The 21,216-nt window shown below is 65.8% G+C and overlaps 14 protein-coding genes across 14 annotated transcripts; 7 read left to right on the top strand and 7 right to left on the bottom strand.

Moving 5' to 3' along the window:
* Window positions 1-97: 97 nt before the first annotated feature.
* Window positions 98-805, top strand: MICPUN_72713 (predicted protein; the record flags this gene model as incomplete). Its single annotated transcript, XM_002503183.1, has 1 exon — window positions 98-805. A coding segment is annotated over one exon (708 nt), but the record flags the coding sequence as incomplete, so codon positions are not given.
* Window positions 806-1,857: 1,052 nt separating this feature from the next.
* MICPUN_59316 (predicted protein) lies at window positions 1,858-2,523 on the bottom strand (the record flags this gene model as incomplete). The annotated part of the gene is made up of 1 exon (XM_002502819.1): window positions 1,858-2,523. One exon carries the CDS (start codon window positions 2,521-2,523, stop codon window positions 1,858-1,860), a length of 666 nt encoding a protein of 221 aa, XP_002502865.1.
* Window positions 2,524-2,780: 257 nt separating this feature from the next.
* MICPUN_59315 (predicted protein) lies at window positions 2,781-3,489 on the top strand (the record flags this gene model as incomplete). The annotated part of the gene is made up of 3 exons (XM_002503182.1): window positions 2,781-2,844; window positions 3,001-3,059; window positions 3,202-3,489. 3 exons carry the CDS (start codon window positions 2,781-2,783, stop codon window positions 3,487-3,489), a joined length of 411 nt encoding a protein of 136 aa, XP_002503228.1.
* Window positions 3,490-3,523: 34 nt separating this feature from the next.
* MICPUN_101002 (predicted protein) lies at window positions 3,524-4,537 on the bottom strand (the record flags this gene model as incomplete). Its single annotated transcript, XM_002502818.1, has 1 exon — window positions 3,524-4,537. One exon carries the CDS (start codon window positions 4,535-4,537, stop codon window positions 3,524-3,526), a length of 1,014 nt encoding a protein of 337 aa, XP_002502864.1.
* A 632-nt stretch (window positions 4,538-5,169) lies between these two features.
* On the top strand, window positions 5,170-6,876 carry MICPUN_59313 (predicted protein; the record flags this gene model as incomplete). The annotated part of the gene is made up of 1 exon (XM_002503181.1): window positions 5,170-6,876. One exon carries the CDS (start codon window positions 5,170-5,172, stop codon window positions 6,874-6,876), a length of 1,707 nt encoding a protein of 568 aa, XP_002503227.1.
* A 60-nt stretch (window positions 6,877-6,936) lies between these two features.
* On the bottom strand, window positions 6,937-8,183 carry MICPUN_108444 (predicted protein). The gene has a single exon (XM_002502817.1). The coding sequence runs from the start codon at window positions 8,100-8,102 to the stop codon at window positions 7,023-7,025; it is 1,080 nt and encodes a 359-aa protein (XP_002502863.1). The 5' UTR covers window positions 8,103-8,183; the 3' UTR covers window positions 6,937-7,022.
* Window positions 8,184-10,189: 2,006 nt separating this feature from the next.
* MICPUN_108443 (predicted protein) lies at window positions 10,190-10,614 on the top strand. The gene has a single exon (XM_002503180.1). The coding sequence runs from the start codon at window positions 10,208-10,210 to the stop codon at window positions 10,499-10,501; it is 294 nt and encodes a 97-aa protein (XP_002503226.1). The 5' UTR covers window positions 10,190-10,207; the 3' UTR covers window positions 10,502-10,614.
* A 67-nt stretch (window positions 10,615-10,681) lies between these two features.
* On the bottom strand, window positions 10,682-12,163 carry MICPUN_82818 (histone acetyltransferase complex component; the record flags this gene model as incomplete). Its single annotated transcript, XM_002502816.1, has 1 exon — window positions 10,682-12,163. The coding sequence occupies one exon, from the start codon at window positions 12,161-12,163 to the stop codon at window positions 10,682-10,684; it is 1,482 nt and encodes a 493-aa protein (XP_002502862.1).
* A 477-nt stretch (window positions 12,164-12,640) lies between these two features.
* Window positions 12,641-13,629, top strand: MICPUN_94511 (predicted protein; the record flags this gene model as incomplete). Its single annotated transcript, XM_002503179.1, has 2 exons — window positions 12,641-12,793; window positions 12,910-13,629. 2 exons carry the CDS (start codon window positions 12,641-12,643, stop codon window positions 13,609-13,611), a joined length of 855 nt encoding a protein of 284 aa, XP_002503225.1. The 3' UTR covers window positions 13,612-13,629.
* A 32-nt stretch (window positions 13,630-13,661) lies between these two features.
* Window positions 13,662-14,759, bottom strand: MICPUN_59308 (predicted protein; the record flags this gene model as incomplete). Its single annotated transcript, XM_002502815.1, has 1 exon — window positions 13,662-14,759. One exon carries the CDS (start codon window positions 14,757-14,759, stop codon window positions 13,662-13,664), a length of 1,098 nt encoding a protein of 365 aa, XP_002502861.1.
* MICPUN_100998 (predicted protein) lies at window positions 14,710-17,001 on the top strand (the record flags this gene model as incomplete). The annotated part of the gene is made up of 2 exons (XM_002503178.1): window positions 14,710-14,746; window positions 15,101-17,001. 2 exons carry the CDS (start codon window positions 14,710-14,712, stop codon window positions 16,999-17,001), a joined length of 1,938 nt encoding a protein of 645 aa, XP_002503224.1.
* Window positions 17,002-17,181: 180 nt separating this feature from the next.
* On the top strand, window positions 17,182-18,327 carry MICPUN_83112 (predicted protein; the record flags this gene model as incomplete). The annotated part of the gene is made up of 2 exons (XM_002503177.1): window positions 17,182-18,043; window positions 18,080-18,327. The coding sequence occupies 2 exons, from the start codon at window positions 17,182-17,184 to the stop codon at window positions 18,325-18,327; spliced, it is 1,110 nt and encodes a 369-aa protein (XP_002503223.1).
* An 84-nt stretch (window positions 18,328-18,411) lies between these two features.
* MICPUN_59305 (predicted protein) lies at window positions 18,412-20,184 on the bottom strand (the record flags this gene model as incomplete). The annotated part of the gene is made up of 1 exon (XM_002502814.1): window positions 18,412-20,184. One exon carries the CDS (start codon window positions 20,182-20,184, stop codon window positions 18,412-18,414), a length of 1,773 nt encoding a protein of 590 aa, XP_002502860.1.
* A 539-nt stretch (window positions 20,185-20,723) lies between these two features.
* Window positions 20,724-20,975, bottom strand: MICPUN_73989 (predicted protein; the record flags this gene model as incomplete). The annotated part of the gene is made up of 1 exon (XM_002502813.1): window positions 20,724-20,975. A coding segment is annotated over one exon (252 nt), but the record flags the coding sequence as incomplete, so codon positions are not given.
* Window positions 20,976-21,216: the final 241 nt, after the last annotated feature.

Raw genomic sequence — 21,216 nt, 5'->3', positions numbered from 1 at the left:
GGCGACGCGATGGCACCGCGGGTTCGGCACCGCCGCCCCGCGGGAAGGAGGCGACGACGACGGCATGGTGGACATCGACGCCTTCCTCGCGCCGTTTAAGAACTACGAGAAGACGGGTTTGCCCGACTTCAGACGGCTGGGGACGCTGAGCAGGACGAACGAGCAGTACGAAGACGCCGCGTACGACCTTCGGCGCGTCTACGACCTGTTACGCGCGCTGGGAGAGCCGCACCTGTGGGAGAAGACGGAGCACACCGGAGCGCGATGGGGCCCGGGGTTCCAGACCATCCACGTCGCGGGCACCAAGGGCAAGGGGAGCACCGTGGGCTTCCTCGCCGGCATCCTTCGCGCGTCCGGGTATAACACCGCGACGTACAAGTCGCCGCACGTGCACTCCGTCGCCGAGCGCATCACGTGCGGGCCGATCCCGCCCGACGCCGCGTACGACGAACGAGGCGCGCATCTCGATCCAACCACCAGACTCGCCACGCACGGGAAGATCGACGCGGAAACCGCGCGGATCATCCTCGACGCGCAGGATAAGGAGAAGGGTAAGCTGACGTACTTTGAGATCCTCACCGTGTTGGCGATGGTCAAGTTCAGGCAGCTCGGCGCGGAGATGGCGGTGGTGGAGTGCGGCGTGGGCGGCGAGCACGACGCGACAAACATCTTCACGCAGGAGTCCATCGCCGCGGTGGTCATAACCGCGATTGGGAAGGACCACGTAGACGCGCTCGGCGGTACTCTCGGGCACATCGTCCGCGCCAAGTGCGGTATCGTGCAGATGCACAGGCCCACGTTCGTGGCGCCCCAGACCAGAGGGGACGTCCTGCAGCGCGACGACGTGAACGCGCTCCTGTGCTCGGAGATTTGGGCCGAGGGCGGGCGCTGGATCACCGAGTACGATCTCGACGTGAAGGCCTTTCCCACCGGCGAGATCGAGTGGACGGCGGAGGGCAAGCCGGTTCAGCTCGTGAACTACGAGATATGGACCGACGGCAGCGACGACCTGTGGAGCGGGAAGCACCTCGCGTGGGTGAAGCGGGACCTCGAGGGGGTTCGGATGTCGCTGGTTGGACCGCACCAGCGCGAAAACGCCGTCAACGCACTGCGGGTGATGGAGTTTATCCGGTGCGGCGGGGGTCAGGGACCCGAAGATTCCGACGGCGGCTACCGCTGGAGTAAGATCACGGACGACACCATGCGCGTCGGGCTGGAGAACGCGGTGTCTCCCGGGTGTTTCGAGACGGTGCTGCCCCCGCTCTGCGGACGGGTATGGACGGATGAGGTTGCGGTGAGGGAGCGGTGGTCGAGGTGCATCGACGTCGAGTGCGGGATCGTCGCCGACGGCGCGCACACCGTCGAGTCCGCGCAGGCGTTCTTCGAGACGGTCGGAGAAATCTTCCCGGGCGACCCCCTCGCGGTCGTGGTCGCCATGGCCAGCGACAAGGACAGGGCGGGGTTCCTCATGGAGGTGATCAAGGCCAAGCCGGAGGTGATCGTGCTCACCACGGTGCCCATCGCGGGCGGGACGGAACGTTCCATGTCGACGTCCGCGCTCAAGGAGGCGTGGGAGTTTTGTGAAGAGAAGGTGAGGGACGCGGAGGCGTACGCGAAGAACAAGGCGGACGAGAAGGGTAAGCCCGAACTGTTCAATCCGTGGTCGCCGCCGCGGGTTTTGGTGGAGGACGATTTCGACGCCGCGATTGACGCGGCTGTCGCCGGTCTGCGAAAAGGGGAGAGGGGGCGGGGGGGTGCGGTGTGCGTGACGGGGTCGCTCAACACCATATCCCGCGCGCGCGCATGGGGGAAAGCGCGCGGGTACGGCTTAGATAAGTAGGTCGTTTAGACGTCGAATTAGAGGGGCGGCTCCGCCGGCGCGAATTTCGCGACTCTCTCCCGATAGAGCTCGAGGCCCTTCTCCCACTCGGCCACCTGTAGCCCGCGCGGCGTTCGAACCACCACCGGCCCCAACCCCGTCATCTCGTCCCGGCACCCGTTCGCCACCGCCGCGCAGTGGTCCCCCCAGTTGCAGTCGTCGAAGAAGAGCATGCGATCGTACCCCACTCCCGTCTCCCGCCTTAAAATCGGAAAGTGCGTCTGAGACTTGTTCGACGAGAGCGGCGGGGTCCGCCCGATCTGCATGTTGCCGTCGAAGCCCTCCGGCCAGCCGATCGCGAACACCGCCCTCGCGGTCACGCCGGGGACGATCTCCAAGACGTCGAGCGCGCTTCTTCCAATCCTCACGGCCAGAGGAGTGTCCGCGGACGATGCCGCGGCGATCCTCATCCCTGGGTACTTGCCCGCGTGAAAATCCTGTAAGGCTCTGAGGGCACCGGGATTGATGGTGATGGCGGTGTTGCCGCTCATGGCGGACACGACGCCCTCGCCGACGCCGTTGCCGAGGTTACCGCGGACGGACCTGGCGGGATCGACGATGTCCCGCAGCGTGTACATCTCTTCGTCCCAGAAGCACGCGTCGAGGTCGAAGACGGCGAGCTCGGGGTAAGGGCCCTCCGGCATGGCGCGGGTCGCGACGACGCGGGCGGCGACGACAAGTGCGGCTGGTTTTTTGGAGGCGATCGAAGTTTTTCCGCGGATGTGGCGCCGCGGGCTCGAGAGTGCGACCGTCGGGACGCGTGCGGCGAGCATGGGTACCGCGCGTCGCGATGTGGCCGGACACAGCACAAGAAATCGGCTTCCAGAACTCGTGGCTCTCAGTCGGCGAAACAAGTTGGCACCGCCGACCCGACGCCACTCTTCAACGCCGTTAGTCGAACATGTCCGCCGCCAACGCCTTCGAGGCGCCCAAGCAACCCGAGCTCTCCAAGGATCAGGCCAAGGGTGCGCGTCCCCTCCTCCCGCGTCGTCATCGCCAGGCGCCAGCCGGTCATCGGCCGTCCCGCGGTCTCGTCCCGCCAAAAAGCGGCCCCGATCGGCTGTCCGTCTCCTCCCTCGAACCTCCCTCTGACCTCGCTAGTCCCTTTCCCACTTCCGCAGATGCGCTGACGCAGACGATCGAGCTCATGAAGCAGCCGGAAAACATGGCCAAGATGGAGGTGAGCGCCCAGGGTTGACCCATGCCCGCCGACCGACACATGACCCGCGCCTCGGTCGATCCGCCGCGACGAATCTAATCGAACCCCGTGGAAACACCGACTGACAAGCCGTTCCCTCACCCGTTTCGTCCCCGACTTCCAGGCGGCCAAGGCGGCGATGGCGGCTCAGCCCGACAACATCATGATGCTCATGATGATGGTCATGCCCGTCGCCACGCAGGTGTGCATGCCCGTCCTCCAGAAGTTCGGCTTCACCGCCGATCAGGGCGGGCTCATGGCGTACGTCGCGGCGACGATGAAGCACAAGGACGACGCGGAGATCGCCGCGCTCGGCAAGGAGATGCGCAGCACGTTCGTGCCCGAGGCCCTCGAGGGTGTGATCGGCATGATGCTCGCGGGACCCGCGGGCGGCGGCGTGCCGGCGTTTTAATCGAAACTAGTTTTGGTTATTGAAAAAGAATTGGTCAGCGGCTCGTCACAACCGCGTCTTCGGGCGGGCCTCCGCTCGCGGAGAGCCCCGGCGATTTAGCGAAGCTCCGAGCCCCCGCGCCGACGCGCCCGTCCGCTCCGCCTCCACCCCCGCCTCCACCCACGCCCCGTCCGCCGCCGCCGCCGTCGTCGTCGAACGAGCCAGATCCGGATCCGGTTCCGGTTAGCATCTCCCGCGCCACGCTCTCCGGCGTCCACAGGTCGCGCTCCAGCGAGAACGCCTCGCTCCCCGACAGCTCCTCGTCGTACGATCGCGACTGATCGAACCCCTTGCGCTGTCCCGCGTTGCTGAACAGCCCCCAGTACTCGCGGACGCCCTCGGACCTCGAGTTGTTGAACCTCGCGCTCGTCGCCGATCGACACGGCCCCTCGTGAAAGTGCACGAAAACCGGCGCGCTCGCGAGGCTCGGGTTGGTCAACAGGAGGTCCGCCTCGGCGTACCTCAGGGTGTCGAGGACGAGGGGTAGTTTCTGCCGGAACACGATGGCGCGAAGCTGCTTGGCCCACGCGATCCACCAGTGCCCCTCCACGGTGACGTTGCAGTGCACGTGCAAGCCGTCGTCGCACCACTCGGCGAGCACCTCGTCTCGCAGGAGCCGCGTGTACCACACGTCAGCCTGGCCGTCGGGGTTGAAGTCGCTCGCGACGGAGAGGGTGAGGTGCTGGGTGAGATCGTTGTGCGTGAGGGTGTAGCGTCGGGTCCTGTCGGGCTCCGCGATCCTCCTGCACGTGTCCTCGGCGAACGACACGGAGACTCGGTCGGGGTCGAACTTGAGCAGGCGGATCACCGCGAGCGCCTCCACGCGCGTGCCCCCGTCGCGGCGTCGCCGTCCCCCGGGTCGCCGCCGGGCGCCCGCGCGGAGCCGATCCGCGCTCGGCGACGCGAACGATGCCCGTTCCCGCATCTGTCCTCCGCGCGAGGACGATCCCGCGCCCGAGCCCGTCGAAGCTCGCGCGGGCGCGCGCGCGTGCATCGTCAGCGGCTGCATCCTCCCCCACCCCCGTATCTTCCTCCACTTGTCCGGGAAAGAATTGCCCAAACCCCCTCGTCGGTCTCCCGGCACCGTCCCGCTCGACGCGTCACCCGCGTCCGGCCTCCGCGTTCGATCCGGCGGAAACCTCCGGGAAAACACGCGCGGAAGTCGACGGCGTCCCGTGCGGAACGGCGGCGCGCTATGACGGTGGCTGGAGGGAACCTCGGGCGGGACCTCGTCGTCCCACGGTCTCCTCCGCCCATCCCCACCAGGTCTCGTCAATCTCACGCGACGAGACCTGGGTGATCTCCAGCCAGTCTGCCAGTGCACTGAGACGGGTGAAAACCCCCAAACCGGGTTTACGAATCCCGGCCTCTGATTGGTCCAATCTAAGCTGTTGGGATATGAGATTCTGGATTTTTTGTTCTCACAGCACAAACACCCAGAAATAGACCAGAAATAGACCGTGAAACGGACCCGATCCGAACCAGTGGCTCGGAGGCGACGTGGTCGGCCGCTGTGTGAGCACCCGCCTCAGAGTTTCTTCTCGTCGTTCCAAGCTTCTGTGAACGAACTCGCGCCGCGACGTCATCACTTCGTCGAGGCGCCCCTTGGTGAGCGTTAAGCATCGAGTCACCACACGAACCATGGCGGCCACCATCGTGAGCTCCGCCGGACTTCGTCTCAACGCCCGCGCCAGGTCTTCGGGCGCCGCGAGCAGCAGGGTCGTCGCGAGGTGCGAATCGTTGCCTTCGCAAATCCGTCCTCCACGCCTCGTTCTTCCCCTCGCGCCGCACGCCACCCGCGATGGCCCCGACGCTGACGCATCCGGCCCGCGTCTCCCTTCCGATCTCAGGGGTGTGACCCTTCGTACCCAGCATGTCGCTCCCGCGCGCCTCTCGCGCGCGTCCCTCGTCACGCGCGCCGTCGCCACCCCCGCGCCGGTGACCGTCCCCGAGCCCGAGCAGAGGGTGGCCATCTCCGCCCCCCGTCCCGACGTCGCCATGCCCAACATGCAGGACCCGTGGAACGACCCGAAGTGGAAGGACACCAAGTGGACCGTGTACCGCGACGTCGCGTACGACCTCCAGCCCTTCTACGACAAGCACCCGGGCGGCGAGTGGCTCCTCAACCTCGCCATCGGCCGCGACTGCACCGCGCTCATCGAGTCCTACCACCTGCGTCCCGAGGTGTCCACCGCGAGGTTCAACAAGCTCCCCGTGCTCGAGGATTTCCCCGTCACCGCGGTGCCCAGGGCGCCCAGGCCCAACGACTCTCCCCTTTACAACTCCATCCGCGATAGAGTTCGCAAGGAGCTGTTCCCCAGGGAGGGTAAGATGGAGCACAGGATGGGCGGCGACGGCGCGGCGGCGACCATCGTCGGCACCGCCGTCGCGTGTTACGCACTCTACGCCAACTTCACCGGACCCATCGCGGGCGCGATGCTGGGCCTCGCCGGGGCGTGGATCGGCCTGACCATTCAGCACTGCGGGAACCACGGCGCGATGAGCCCGAAGACGTGGGTGAACAACGCTCTCGGCATGACCGACGACCTCATCGGGGGGTCGTCGCTGATGTGGCGGTACCACCACCAGGTGAGCCACCACATCCACTGCAACGATAACGCCCTGGATCAGGACGTCTACACGGCCATGCCCCTGCTGCGGTTCGACGCGAGGCAGCCGAAGAAGTGGTTCCACAGGTTCCAGCACATCTACCTCTTCGCGGCGTTCCCCCTGATGCAGCTGGCGTTCCAGGTTGGCGACATCAAGGGCTTGTTCACGCGAGATTGCGAGGGCGCCAAGCTCCACGGCGCCACCGCGCTGGAGCTCGCCACAGTCGTGATCGGTAAGATCGCGCACTTCGGACTGCTCCTGGGCCCCCTCGCGTGGGGCGCGTCCGGAGCGGCGGTCGCGGCGGGCGTCGCGAGCTTCATCGCGGTGCAGGGCATGGTGCTGGCGTGCACCTTTGCCGTGTCGCACAACGTGGCTGAGACGAAGGTTCCGGAGGACACCGGCGGCGAGGCGTGGGAGCGCGACTGGGGGATCCAGCAGCTCGTGACGTCCGCGGACTGGGGCGATAAGGTCGGTAACTTCTTCACCGGTGGGCTCAACCTGCAGGTGGAGCACCACCTCTTCCCCGCGATCTGCTTCGTGCACTACCCGGCCATCCGCAAGATCGTGGCGGAGGAGGCTGAGAAGTTCGGGGTGCCTTACGCCAACTACAGGACTCTTCCGGGGATCTTCGCGGAGTTTCTCAAGTTCGTGAAGGACATGGGCACGGCGGATCAGATCGGCGACGTCGTCGAGGCGAAGCACAAGAACAAGTCCATGTGCCCCCTCGGCTTTGCGTAGAGAGACGGCGGCGACGGGGACCAATCGAGTCGGGATTTTTCATTTTTAGTTGATTTGTACGAAGAGCACGCTTTCTTTTATTCAAGACTAGTCGATTACTACGCGAACACGACACCGCGCCGGCGCCCGGACCCACCTCGCGGGACTCAGGGGAGCAGCACGTTCTTGTGCATCAGCTCCGCCTCAGCCTCCGGCCTGTCGATCTCCACCGGCGGCTCCGTCGGGTACGGCTCCGGCGGCGGCTCCCCTTCGCCGAATGCGTCGTACGCCCTCACGTCTTCGCCACCGCCGCCGCCGCTTCTCCACCCCATGACCCCCTCGGACAACACCAGACACCTGTGCAGACCCGCGTCACCGAGGAGCTGCTTGGCGTAGCTCGCGCGCTCCTGCCGCCGGCTGTGCACCACCACCACGTCGTCCGGACCCGGTTTGCGAAAGTGAAACGCGCGAAGGAAATCATCCGGCGGCATCAGCAGCGCCCTGGGTAACTGCTCCGCCGCGAGGTGCACGCTGCCCCTGATGCTTCCGTACAGGGCGCGCTCGTCGTGTCTGCGCACGTCCACCAGCGTCACCAGCGGCGCGCCCTGCGCCTGTCCGTACTCCATCAGCAGTAAGAGCGCGTCCCTGCTGAGCGTCTCCCCGGGTGGCACGAACGAGAGCGACGAAGCCGACGGGGTCCTCGGCGACGACCCGAACGGCGAGTCGTGCCCGCTCCTCGGGGATCCGACACGACCGTTACCCCCCCGACCGCCTCCGCCGCCGCCCTCGCCGGTGACCAGTCCGTTGTGCAGCGAAGACGCGGTGGGGGTGCCGGAGGATGACGGCGGCGCGAGCGGCGCGGCGGCGGCGAGTCCGCCGTCGACAGCCATCACCCTCTGGTACCCGAGCGCCATCGCGATCGCCGCCGCCTGCGTCGCGGCGTTGCCGTGGGTGGAGATGAACACCATGGTGTCCCGCAGCGACGGGGGCTTAGCGTGCGGCCCGTCTCGGGCTCGGAGTCTCCACTGCGTCGCCTTGTTTCGCAGCACGTGCGCGAGTTCCTCGATGGGTATCCGAACCATCTCCAGGCGCTTGGAGATGCCGTCGTCCTCCGGGTGAGTATCCGCCAGTTCCTTGGCGCTCCGGACGTCCACGAGTACCGGACGTAGGCATCGCGACTCCACCAACATCCAGAAAGCCGCGGGAGACAGCCGCGCGGGCGTCCGACGGCTGTTGATCAGTCGCATGGAGGGCAACCCCGTGTTCTCCCTTAGGACACGGGCTCGCGTCTTCTGGTCCGCCAGCTTCGCGGCTCGAAGCACGCGGATGGACCACGCGATGAGCGAGAGGCACACCGCGGTGGTCAGCGACCCACCGATGTTGGTGATGTGCACCATCCCCCCCACCTTCCTCCTCTCAAGCGGCGCCCCGCTCCACTGGCCGGAGAACAACGACGACTTCGAGCAACCTGACACGGAAGAAAAGAGCCGATGCAGAGGCTCGTTGGGATCTGGATTTCAAAACTGTCGGTTTCCATCAGACGGTCATTTTCTGAGTCAATTTTCAGAATTTTCCCTAACCTGCGCGCATACAAAAAGGCATCTGGATAAGCCTGGTCCGCACTGACGGTCTAAAGGTTGCCCACCTGGACCCCTCGGGGGCGGATGAGGGTTGGGGCGCGGTGAGGGTTCGCCATTACCAGCGTAGCGGAGTCCGAGTCGGCGGACGTCCGTACGTAATCCAACTTCGCGGGAGGTAGGCAAAATGGCCGCCATGACCGCCGCGAGCGTGCCCATCGCTAGGGGCGCGGCGTTCGCCCGCGCCGGACCTGCGTCGCACAAGTCCCAACCCGCTGGCGTGATCAAGGCTCGCCGATCCCTCGGCGCGCCGACGCGCCAGCGCCTCGGCGCTCGTCCGTCCAGGTGAGCTCACGTCCGGGCTTTCGATTTGCAACATGGAATGACGGCGGCGGTCGCATCGATCGCCATCCGGCTCCCCCGTCACGCCCGTCGCCCCTCGGGTTCCCGCGCGCGCAAAAGGCACTACCCTACGAAAACCGGGTTTACGCCAGTTCAAATCGATCTTCTCCCGCACTCCCCGTCAGGCGCTCCTTCCGGCCATCCGCGGCTGACCGTTCGTTCCGCGCCTCGCAAACCCCCGTACCGCACGCAGGGACGTTCGCACCGACGTCATCGATCCGGCGTCCATCATGGTCGGCGGCGCCCTCGTCACCGCCGGAAGGGCGTGGCTCGAGGGTAAGGATCGCGAGGATCGCGACGCCGACGCGTCCGCGCTCGCGACCGTCTCCGCCGCGGCGCAGCCGGAAGCTGCCGCGGACCTCGTGCAGGAGGTGCCCGTGGGCGACCTGCCCGCCATCGCCCACTCCTACGAGGGCGTCTTCTCCGCCGCGGGAACCGGCGCGCTCTCCGGCGTGGTCACCAGCAAGCTCTCGGGCGGCTGGTGGGACGGTACCGTGGACGCGGGCAAGCGAGGACCGGTGATGGAGCTCCAGGCCATCAACGCCGAGGCCCGCGCGTCTCTCTGCGATGTCGTCCTCAGGACGCTCAAGAGCGCTTTCAAGACGTACGCGCCCGCGGTCGGCCAGGAGGCTGAGCAGGCGCAGAACCTTTTCGCCATCGTCGCCGAGAACGCGACCCGAGAGTGGCTGCTGGAGACTCGCGCGGCGGCGAACGCGGCGGCGGCGGCGGGCGGCTTGGAGGAGGACCTCGACGAGGAAGGGGACGCCGTCGACGAGGAGATGTGCGCGCGAGCGGGTAACCTCGCGGCGCAGCTCGTCAACTACTACGAGGTCGAGCTCCCCGGCTCCAAGTCGGCTCTCTACGTCAACCTTCTCACGCACATGGCCGGCTTATCGCGGTCGATGGAGAGCGTCTTCGAGGTTGAGGACGGCGAGATGGCGGAGGCGGCTATCGAGCTCGCGTCCGCGGCTAAGGAGCGTCGGGATGAGGGCATGAACTTCTCCATGGCCGCCGTTTCCGTGTCCGTGCTCGAGGATGCCATGATGCGAGTTGCCGAGGCTGTGGCGAGCGCGTACCTCTCCCGCGTGCGCGAGGGAGCCTCTGCGCCGGCGGTGACGACGCCGGGCTCGCGCGCGCTCGCGGCGGCCAAGGGCAAATCCCGCAAGGCTGTCCAGGCGGAGCGCGCGAAGAGGAGCGCGATGCTCGCCGCGGCCGCTTCCGCGTCCAAGGTTGTGCGCTACGCGCTCTCGGTTCAGCCCAGGCTCAAGTCCACCCGCTCCATGGAGAAGTTCCGCAACGAGGTGAAGCTGAACGACTGGGTGGAGAGGAACTACCGCGACGTGGTGGCCATGTACGAGGACTGGCACTGTCTCATGGGCCTCGACGCATCGGGTGAGATCGTGACGCGGAGGATCAGCATCTGCAGGCACAGCGAGCTGGACCAGGTGAGGGGCGCGCGCATGCTCATGTCCATGTTCCTCGAGATTGCCGACGTCGTCGTCCCGATTGCCAAGTCGACGCTCAACAACGTCAAGAACTTCTCCTCTTGGCTTCTCGTGACCCTCATCGGTCGCTCACTCGGGCTCGTGTACCGCGGCATCCGCGAGAGCATGAACCCCGCGAACAACAACGGGAACAGCAACTCCTCCACGCCTCGCTTCGCTTAAGCGCAGGGTGGATTCCGAGTCTGTAAATTGGGGATCGGCCCAAAAGTGATTTTTTATCTCGGCGAGAGCTGCCGAACCATTACGAGGCTTTTAATGATGCATACCTTATGTCCATTAAACGTTCGTACGCACGCGTCGTCTCTATGAGTGTACTGTGATGAGGAGAGCGTCGCTCTCTGGCTAACCTTCAGTCTCGTTCGGGTCCTTCACCCATCCGTGTTGCAGCAGCAGTTCAAACACCCTCACAGCCTTGATGGGCTCAACCTTGAACATGTGCCTCACCTCCGATCGCTTCAGCACCTGACCGTTCGCGCTCGCGCGCATCAGCGCCTCCTTAATGGACAGGTAGTGCACCGGCAGCAGCCTGTTTGCCACGCAGAGCTCCTTCTCGCGTTTGCTCAGCAGCTCCACACCGGGGAGGTGCGTGAGATCCAGCGGCAGCGGCGCCTTCTTTCTCGCGGTACCGCCCAGTGAAGTCAGCGCACCGCTCCCGCCGCCGCCCGCCGCGATGCCGGTCAGCTTTTGGAGCTCCTTGGGCGCGGCGTCTCCCGCGGGCGCCTGCACGAACCCGTCGCGGCCGAGGTACCTGTTCGCCCTCGACCCGCCCCTGCCGGGGTACTCAATCGCCTTGATGCGCGCAATCTCGGCCATGCGATGACGCTTCTCGGCATCGTAGACTTCCCCTTCGCTCAGTGTGTGGATTCCGTTGCGCCTGTACTCCTTCAGCTCCGCGATTCGGTTCCTGATGCGGCTCTCCGCCATGAAACCCTCGAGCATGATCTCGTACTCGTTGGGGTCGAGAAACCTGGCAAACACCCGCACCGCGCCGTGGATGTCCCGCTCCTGCGGCGTGCGCTTGCGCTCCAGCGCCTGCTGTCGTTTGACGTTCAGCAACCCGCGGTCGATGATGAACTCCTTACGCCGGATCCGTTCCTCCAGCCTCTTGTTGTAGATCTCGAGCATGCGAATCTTGAGCTTTCGGTCCAGCTCGGTGTCGGTGTCTCGAAACTCCATCTCCGCCAGAGGGAGCTCCGCCTCGATGTCGTACTCCGGGTCGAACTCGTTCCTCTTCACGTTGTATCCCGTCAGCTCCGGCACGTTACCCCAATGCCGCTCGTCCCCGGGCCGCGCGAACGACGCGAGCGTGTCCGCCCTCTCGGCCGCGTCGTCGTCGGCGTCGCCATCCTCCGCCTTGACCTTCTTCGCCTTGGGCTCCTCGTTGGGCTCCTCCTTCGTGTACTTGGGCCCCAGAATCTTGGACATGTCGGGCAGAGGGGTAGTCTCCGAGTTGACGTAGCAGTCGAAGTAGTGCTGGTGGCACTGGAGCTTGGTCTTGGTGCCCACATGCTCCGCAACCTCGGTCCAGTTGCCGAGGCCGTAAATCTCGATCGCCTCGAGCAGCAGGATCTCTTCGTCGGCGCCCCAGTCCATGGTGAACAGCGGGAAGGAGAGGTTGTCGATGACGTGGTACGCGTGCGATGCTTCGTGCGGGTGGGGCTCCACCCCGACGGAGAAGCACTCGACGCACAGCGTGCAGTCCGCGCACACCGCGCACTTGATCCGAACCACCGCGCTGATGTCCTTGCTGCAGTAATGGCAGTGGAACATGGCGCGCTTGGGCTCGGATGGGTTCACCTTGGTGATGGCGTTCTCCGTCGCCATGCGCTTGCGTTTGGGCTTCAGGTGGAATCCTCCCGCGCCGAAGCCCTGCGGCCCGGAGCCCGGACCGCCCATCTTTACCGCGGGCGGGTCTCACAGACACTCACTCCCGAGCGAGAAGGGTGGCGATCGCCCTTTTTTCAAACTCGGCGACCCCGAATCCAGACGCGGCGGACGCCCGCGCCCTGTTCACCTCCGCGCGATGCTCAACGCGCGGTCGCCTGAACCTTCGACGCGGCGACGGTGACACTCGATCGGTGCCGCTCGCGTCCTGCTGTGCACCGGACGCCCGCGAGAGACACTGCTTTGGCCGCCAAAAGTCAGGCCCCGTGGCCAAAGCAGAGACGGGACTTGTCAAACGGTTTCCTAACTGTTTGCCCATACGAAATTTTGAAAGCGAGAATTTGACCCTCGAGCTCGGCCTCGTCACCACGACGACTTCAGACTTCACGAGGGAAGGCATCCATCAGACGGCGCGCGATGGTGGGGTTCGACGACTCCGTGGTGGAGGAATTCGTGGCGCAGGGCCGCGACGCGCGCGGCGAGCGGGTCGTGGAACTCATCGAGCGCGCCACGAGCGCTCCCAAGCTCTACGTCTTCGGCGAGCTGCTGGATCTGGACGGCGTCAAGGAGGTGCGCCATCTGAGAACTCTCGTTGTTTGTTTTCCCCATCCCCGGAGCCCTCTCGCCAGATCCCGCCCGCTCGACCGACCCGCTGACGTCTTCGACCCCTGACCCGATCGCGGCAGCTCGAGTCCACGCCCGCGGCCCCGCACGTGGCGCTCCTGCGCGTGTTCGCCTACGGAACCCTGCCCGAGTATCGCCAGCACGAATCCGGGCTCCCGCCGCTCTCCCCCGCGCAGCTTCTCAAGCTCCGGCAGCTCACCGTCGTTCAGATGGCGGACGCGTCGGTTTCGATTCCATACGACGAGCTCATGTCCGCGCTAGAGATGTCCAGCGTGCGTGAGCTCGAGGACATGCTCATCAACGAGTGCATCGCCCCCGGATTGCTGCGCGGCAAGCTCGACCATAAGAGGAGGGCGTTCGAGGTGCACAGCTGTCCGGTGGGCCGCGACCTCCGACCCGGGCAGCTCAAGGAGATCATCGACCAGCTCGCCGCGTGGCACGATAACTCCAAGGACGTGCTCGCGAGGCTCGATAGCCAGATGACGCGGACCACGGAGGAGGCGGAGAGGCGCAAGGAACACAGGAAGGACGTGGCCGACGCGGCTGAGACGCTGCGAAGGGAGATGAAGGTGCCGGGAGCGGGCGAGGGCGGCGCCGAGGGCGAGGGCGGCGCCGAGGGCGAGGGCGGCGCGAGCGGAGGCGCGGCCGGGGGGGAGGAAGGCGGCGACGGCGGCGACGCGGACGGCGAGGAGGACGGCGGGGGTTTGGATCTGATGGACGAGGACACCCCGGGCACGGGCATCGGCTCGAAGCGTAGGCGCTGACAAACAAACCACGAACCGAAACGAGAATTCGACGATCGCTCGAACCGACGTCACGCGCTACTCGCGTCTACGATCCACCGCAGGTTTTTCATGAAGTCCTGCGCGGACAGCTCGTGCGCGGCGTACGCCACGTTCAGGATCTCCCTCACGTCGCTCTCGTCCGGAACGAGCGAGTCCCACGCCGGCGTCCGTTCGCGCAGTTTGGCGATTTGGCCGACGTCAAACGACCTCGGGTCGCGGATGAGCAGATCGTGCGCGTCCAGAACCCCGAGCTCGTCCCTGAGCGCGTGGAACAATCCCGCGCTCTCCCGCGCCGTGACCTTTCCCGCGCTCTCCTCCTCGAAAAACGACGGGGTCAGAGCCCTCCTCTCCAACCTGTGCTCCAGAACGCGCGCCCCCGCCGCCGTCAACTCGTCAATCGAGCGACGCACCGCCGCCGCCGTCGACTCGTCCCGTGGCATGTGACTCAGCACCGTGGGTGGGTAATGCGCTAACCCTAACCCGGTACCGCCGGGTCCACCCGCGATTTGAATGATCAGACCGTCGGGGCGTCGAGGGAGATCCGAGAGAGAGGGGAGTACGCCGGCGAAGGACCCGCCGCTGGACGCTCCGAATGCGTACATTGGTCGACGCCTCGACGCGCCGTGTTCCGCGCCGTACGCGTCCAGGGCGAGCGCCAACCTCGGCACGTCGTCCCGGCTCCAGCAGTGCCCCGCGGAAGACACGGCGAGAAGCGCGTACCCGGCGTCTAGCGCGGCGTTCGTGATCTTCTGCTCCTGCGCCAAACCCCGACACTCCGGGCATCTCGATTCGTCTCTCGGGAACCAGTCCAGCGCGGAGTGCGAGCACCCGTGCAGAGCCAGCACCGTCCCTTTTGCGCTCGCCGGGACGTTCCAGATGGCCTCCACGCGGCCGTCGCCGATTACTCGCCTCGTCACCCCCGCCGATGCGATGTCAGACGATGCACCGGTGGTAGAAGTCGCACCCCTGCCCCAAACCGCCGAGAAGAAGTAGATGCCGACTAACAGAGCGAGCGAGATGGCCACTCTAAACCCGCCCTTGGTTCGCCCCACCGCGAAGCCATCTCTCGACGCCGCGATGCCGGTGATGTCGGTGACCCTCTCGGGAGATGCCCGTGCGCGTCTCATCGTCCTTGCGTCCAGATGATGCCCGCTATGGTCCTCGCGACTGGAACCTCGCGGGCGAAGGATTCACCACCCTCGGCACCGGCAAAAAAAAATCCCGCCGTTCGCAGCGTCTGATGACGAGGACCGATCGGCCACGCCACTGTTCGGAGCGTCGCCGGTGGACGACGGGGACCGAATCGTGCGGTCGACATCGACCGCCATCGAGGTGTGAGGTAGAGGATAATGACGGAGGATAGCGGTGCGCGTCAACCCCCCTCCCTTCCCGCCGTCGTCAGATCCCGCGCGCTCCGAACCTCAGACTCCAACCGACGGCTCTGACGCTTTTTGATCGCTTTTACCAGGTGCGCATCCGGGCGTGGGAACCCCGCCGTCGGCGAACGGAGACGCCAGGCCCAAGACGCGCGGATGCCCAACCGTACCGCTGTGGGACAAGGTTCGCGCCGATCCCGCGGACTTCAACTGCTGGACCGCCCTCATCGGCGCCGCCGAACGGACCGAGGACGTGCACAAGATCCGAGCCGTCTACGACGCCTTCCTCGCCGAGTTCCCGCTGTGCTACGGCTACTGGAAGAAGTACGCCGACGCCGAGTCGAGGCTCGCGGGAATCGACGGCGTGGAGCACGTGTACGAGCGCGCCACCCACGCGTTCCCCTACAGCATCGATCTGTGGACCCAACGGGCGTCGCACGCCATCGCGATGCGACGCGACGCGGAAAAAGTTCGCGAGCTGTTCGAGAGCGGACTCGCGTACGCGGGCACGGACTGGCTGGCGCACCCGCTGTGGGACGCGTACATTCACTTCGAGCAGCACAGCGGCTGTGGGTCTCCCGTGCACGTCACCAGGCTGTACGGCAGGGTGCTGCGGGTTCCCCTGAAGGAGCTCGACAAGTACTGGGCCGGGTTTGAGACGTTCGTCACGAACCGGAGCCCGTCGGCGGTGATACCGCCGGAGGAACTAAGAGCCATCGACGCGGCGGTGGGAGGGATCCCACCCAAGGGGGCGACGGCACCCGGCGCCACCGCGGCGTCGAGGCTCGCTACCGATGCCGCCGCGTCGAACGGAGTAGACGGAGGAGACGGCGCGGAGGAGGCTGCCGAGGCGGCGGCGCGGGCGGCGGCGACGGAGGCTGCGGGCGGGTCCGACCCGCGGCTGCTTCGGTTCCGAGACGTTCGATTCGAAACGTACCGGGCGACCTTGGCGGTGAGGGCGACGCGCGAGCCCTTCGAACAGCGAGTCAAGCGCCCCTACTTCCACGTCAAGCCCCTCGACGACGCGCAGCTGGCGAACTGGGACACGTACCTGGACAACGAGGAGCGCGCCGGGGACGTCTCCAGCGTGACCCGCTTATACGAGCGGTGCCTCGTGCCGTGCGCGTCCTATTCGCGGTTTTGGCTCAGGTACGCGCGGTGGCAGGCGTCGGATGCGGGGCAGGGCGTCGCCGCCGCGAGAGCCGCGCTGCAACGCGCGGCGAACGTGTTTTGCAAGCGCGACGTCGAGGTGCATTTCGCGCTCGCTCGGTTCGAGGAAGCCGTCGGCGACGTCGACGCCGCGAGAGCCGCGTACGCCCACGTGGCGGATGACGTGGCGCCCGGCCTCCTCCGATGCGTCGTGGAGCGCGCCAACCTCGAGCGGCGGGCGGGTGCCTTGGACGTCGCTAAGGAGACGTACGAGCGCGCGATGCAGGTTGAGAAGAGCCGCGAGGGCGCCGGGAGCAAAGCGTACGGGGTGTTGGCGTGCAAGTACGCGGCGATGCTTCACGAGGCGTGCGGCGACGTCGAGGGCGCTCGGAAGGTGTACGAGCGCGCGGCGGAGGTAGGGGACGGCGCCAACGCGCTGGTGTGGGACGGGTGGCTCAACTTTGAGCGGTCCGTCGGGGCGAGCTTCGCGAACGTCCGCGCCGTCGTCGAGCGGTGCTGCGACGGCGTTTTCGACGAACCCCGAACGAGCGGGTCTCATCCGTCGGGGCTTCAGCCGAGGCTTCCCGAACGCGATCGAGCTCGGATCTCCTCCGCGCTGGTCGAGTACGCGGACCTGGTGGGCACGACTGAACAGCTCGCGGACGCGGAGAGGGCGCACGAGCGCAGGTTCCCGGCTCGAGCGGGGGGCGGGGGCGGGGAGGACGGGGGCGCCGGGCGGAAGAGGTCAGCCGCCGCCGCGGGCGTCGAGGACGTCGCGGCGCACCACGCCGCCTACTACGCCCAGCGCGGGTATCAGTTACCCGCGCAGTATTATCATCAATAGGCGAGTCGAACGGCGACGTAGAATACCGCGTAGAATAGAACGAGGTTACGCGCGCGCGGCGGGAGTGAAGACAAACGGTTTTTTTCTCCAGACGTCGCAGAGGCGCAGCCGAGCATTTTATTCACTCTCGGCGGCGGCGGCGGCGGCGGTGGCGCGCCGTGTGTCTCGGTCGGTGTCGTCATGGCTCCCACCGGCGTGACGGTGGTCACGGGCTTTTTGGGCGCCGGGAAGACCACGCTGGTGAACTACGTCCTGAACGCCGACCACGGGTACAGGGTCGCCGTCATCCTGAACGACTTCGGCGCCGAGCTCGGCGTGGAGAAGATGCTGGTGCAGGACAAGCCGGACGGGGACAACGCGGTGGAGGAGTGGGTGGAGCTCAACAACGGCTGCGTGTGCTGCACCGTGAAGGGATCGTTGGTGCAGACCATCGACAACCTGCTCGAGAAGCGCGCGTCGACCGGGCGCAAGTTCGACTTCATCCTGCTCGAGACCACCGGGCTCGCGGATCCCGGCCCGGTGGCTCAGGAGCTCTGGGTGGACGATGAGATCCTCGAGGAGGACGGCGCGGTACTCGACGCCGTAGTCACGCTCGTGGACGCCTCAAACATCGAGCGGCAACTGTCCGAGGGGAAAGAGGCGTCGCTGCAGATCGCGTACGCCGACACGGTGGTGCTGAACAAGTGCGACTTGGTCTCGGAGAGGGATCTGGAGCGCGTTTCGGAACTCGTGGCGGGGATCAACGCCGAGGCAAAGATCGTCCGATCCACCCGCAGCGTCGTGGACCTCGGCGTGATCCTCAACCAAGGCGCGGTGTCGTCCGCGGGGCGCAAGGCGGGAACGAGACCGACGCTCGCCGGCGACTTGGCGCAAACCGCGCCCGCGCCGGGATTCTGGGCGAGAGGGGTGGAGAAATACGCGAGCCGCCCGCTCTCGGAGGTGCACGACGCGAGCATCCGCACCGTGTGTCTGGTCGCGGACGGAAGGATAGACGTCGGAAAGTTCGAAACGTGGCTCGAGGAGCTCCTGTGGGAGCGAGGCGGTCCGTCGGGGTCGCACGAGGGCGAAGAGGGCGAAGCGGGCGGGGGACGCCAGCTGGAGGTTCTGAGGGCGAAGGGCGTGCTGTTCGCGGCGGAGGACGAGGGAACCGACAGGCGGCGCGTGCTCCAGGCGGTGCGAGAGGTGTACGAGATAACCGAGGGTCCACCGGGTCGGGTCGGTGAGCGGCCGCTCAACAGGGTGGTGCTCATAGGACGCGGCCTGATGTCGCGCGAGGAGGAGCTCCTCGGAGGATTGAAGGCGACGACGACGACGGCGGACGCGTGAAAGCCATGCGTTCCGACTTTTAATGAATGTCGTGCCTAAATAAGTGTTAGCTCTAGTTGAGGTTCGATTGATTGATGCGTCGATTCAGCCTGGAAAGAGGTTGAACCACGTGGGCCCCATCAGAGGATGCCGATGGGGTTGGTACTGGTATCCGTACGGCTCGTAACCAAGAAGGTATCCCAGCGAAGCTGACCTCTCGTCCTGAATCGCCTTGGCCTCGAAATCCTTGTCCAGCTCCTTCGGATCGAACGGCAGGTCCCGTGGATCGGTATCCGCCAGCTCGTCTATCCCCGGGCACGCCGCGGTGCCCGTCATCGTCCACTGCTGAAGCATCTCGGACACGATGAACCCGCCGAGCACCCAGAGCGAGGTGAAGAAGAACCCGGCGTCGATGATTCGTTTGCTCGAACCCGCGTTCTCCCTCTGGGTGTTGATCAGAACGTGCAGCTGCACGAACGCCTCGACCGGGGTTGTGAGGAAATACGCCACCATCAAGAACAACTTCCCCCTCACCGTCTGCCAGTACCCGTCCGGATCGGGGAAGAACGCGGGTAAGCAGAATCCGAGGTTAAGGCAGATGCCGCACACCCCGACGCACTTGACAAAGTTCGGATTCCCCCAATACCTGCCGTCGCTGCGTATCATCAGCGGCCCCGTGACGCGAATCATGGAAGACAACGACGTGCACATGCGTATGAACCCCTTGCTGATCGGGTCGTCGGTTCTGCACGACCCGGAGACGGCGGCGGCGGTGAACGGCAAAAGCGCGGGCAGCACCGTCCACGTCAGAATCGAGTTCGTCCCCGCGATGGCCAGAAGCGACCTGAGGTGCGTACCTTCCTTACCCAACACCCCCGCGACGTTCGTGCACAGCCCGCGCAGCTTCTGCATGGGTCCCTGCCTCCTCGCGCCTCTCACCTCCTCCGCGGGCGCCGTCATCCCGTGCGGTCCTCGCGTGATGATCTCGCCAGCCGTCCACACCAGCTCGCCGCTCCCCCCTCCGTCCGCGAGCGCCGCCCCGTCGCCACCGCCGCGCTCCACCTTTTGCAGGAGCGGCTTTCGCTCCGGGTGGTTTTCGTTTTCCTCCTCTCCCTCCGAGAGGTCTTGCGGCGAGTCCACCTCGTCGGCGTCGCGCCTGAATCCAGTCTGCCACGCCAGCGACCCCCACGCCGAGGCCGCCATGCACGTCAAGCCGAAGAGGATGGTGAAGTACGTTTGCACGCTGAAGGTTTCGACTCCCACCGTGGGCGACTGCGCCAGAGCCAGCGTCCCGCACGTCATGCTCGTGAGCGTCTCCCCCATGTTCATGTACGCGATGAGCTCCAGGCGATAAAACGCGTTGAAGAATGGGTAGATGATGAACGCCTGGATGTTGCCTATCATCGCGCCCATGAACGCGCACGCCAGCACCACGTACCTGCTCTGCTGCCAGAACATGAACAAGGAGAACTGCACCAAGCAGCTCACCGCGAGCACGGTCGATATCGTCCCTTCGAAGAATCCCAGCGACCGCAGGTCGTACCGCGACGGGTTGCAGTACAGCCCGACGAACGCCAGCACGAGCACAATCGACGCCGCGCACGACGACGCGAACACCAGGTCACTGGCGAACTGCAGGTCGTCGTATCGCTCGATGAACTTGTTCAGCTCCTGGAAGATGCTGTCGTTGCTGCTCCACCCGGTGCCGAAGCCCATGGCGACGAACGTCAGGTACAGGCACACGGTGGCGAACACCGTCTTGCCGGGCATCCTGCATACCTCTTCGTCCGCCTCGACGTCGTAATACGGATCCACCTCCTCGGATCTTCCCTTCCCAACGCTATCAATGGCGCCGTAGCCGCCCTCTTTTCCTGTCATGGTCGCGCGTCGCCTCCGCCTTCGCGCCTCCACCGATGGAGTCGACAACTCGGCCGGTGGTGTTACAGACGCGTTTTCTTGGTGTTCAACCCGAAAAATCTCGGTTTGGTGGTTTTACGTAAAAGTATAAACAATTGACGTTCGACTCATAACTGAGTAACATGTATCCCGTGGTTTTTTTTGTTCATTTCTCTTATTCCGGGATCCACCTAACCTAAACATCATACACGCGGCACTAAATGTCCATGTTTGCAGCTCTGCGCCACTTCAGAACGACCTCAGAAATACAGCCCTTCGTCGCCCTGCCCGATCGCGCGCAACGCCGATACCAGCTTCGGTGCGAGCGTCGCGACGTTCGCGCCCTCGCAATCCTCCACCCTCAGGTTCGCCCCTGCTCTCGCCAGCGCCAACGCCGCCTCGTCCTGCCCCGCCTCGCACGCCACCAGCAGAGGCGTCTGACCCATCGCGTTTCTCGCTTCGATTGCACATCGCACCCCCGATCCATCCGGGCCGAGCACGGACCCGTCGGTCATCGCGACGATGACGTTCGACCTGCCCTGCGACGCCGCGCGATGTAGTGGCGTGGATTTGGTCCCGTCCACCGCGTCCGGGTCGCATCCCGCGGCGACGAGCTTGCGGATGCAGTCCAGGTGGCCTTTGCTCGCGGCGTAGTGGATGGGCGCCTGGCCGCCGGAGTTGGCGGCGTTTGGATCGGCGCCCGCGGCGAGCAGGGAGGCGACCACCGCGGTATGGCCGCAACTCGACGCAGAGTGCAGTGGGGTCCAGTCCTCCTGTAATACATCGCGAGCGGGGACGGGGTGAGAGGTCAGGGAGACGTTCGGCGGGGGTCGAGGGAAATTTTGTGGATCTGCGACGTCTCGTCAGAGGGCGCCCTGCTTCCGGGGACTCACCTCGTCGCCCTTATTTACGGCGGCGCGTCCCGTCGGGTGCGCGAGGAACAGTTCGACGAGCTCGGTTCTGCCTGAGGGTGACGGCGGGAGTGAGGCGCGCGGCGGTTCAGCGGAGTCATCG

Source organism: Micromonas commoda, chromosome 6, assembly GCF_000090985.2.
Source record: "Micromonas commoda chromosome 6, complete sequence".
Classification (NCBI taxonomy): Eukaryota; Viridiplantae; Chlorophyta; class Mamiellophyceae; order Mamiellales; family Mamiellaceae; genus Micromonas; species Micromonas commoda.
This window is presented reverse-complemented; position numbering and strand designations above follow the sequence as displayed.

What these genes read in the sequence shown, in the direction of transcription:
- MICPUN_108444 (XM_002502817.1), bottom strand. Translation starts at nt 8,102, where the DNA reads ATGCGACTGATCAACAGCCGTCGGACGCCCGCGCGGCTGTCTCCCGCG.
- MICPUN_108443 (XM_002503180.1), top strand. Translation starts at nt 10,208, where the DNA reads ATGGGCCTCGACGCATCGGGTGAGATCGTGACGCGGAGGATCAGCATC.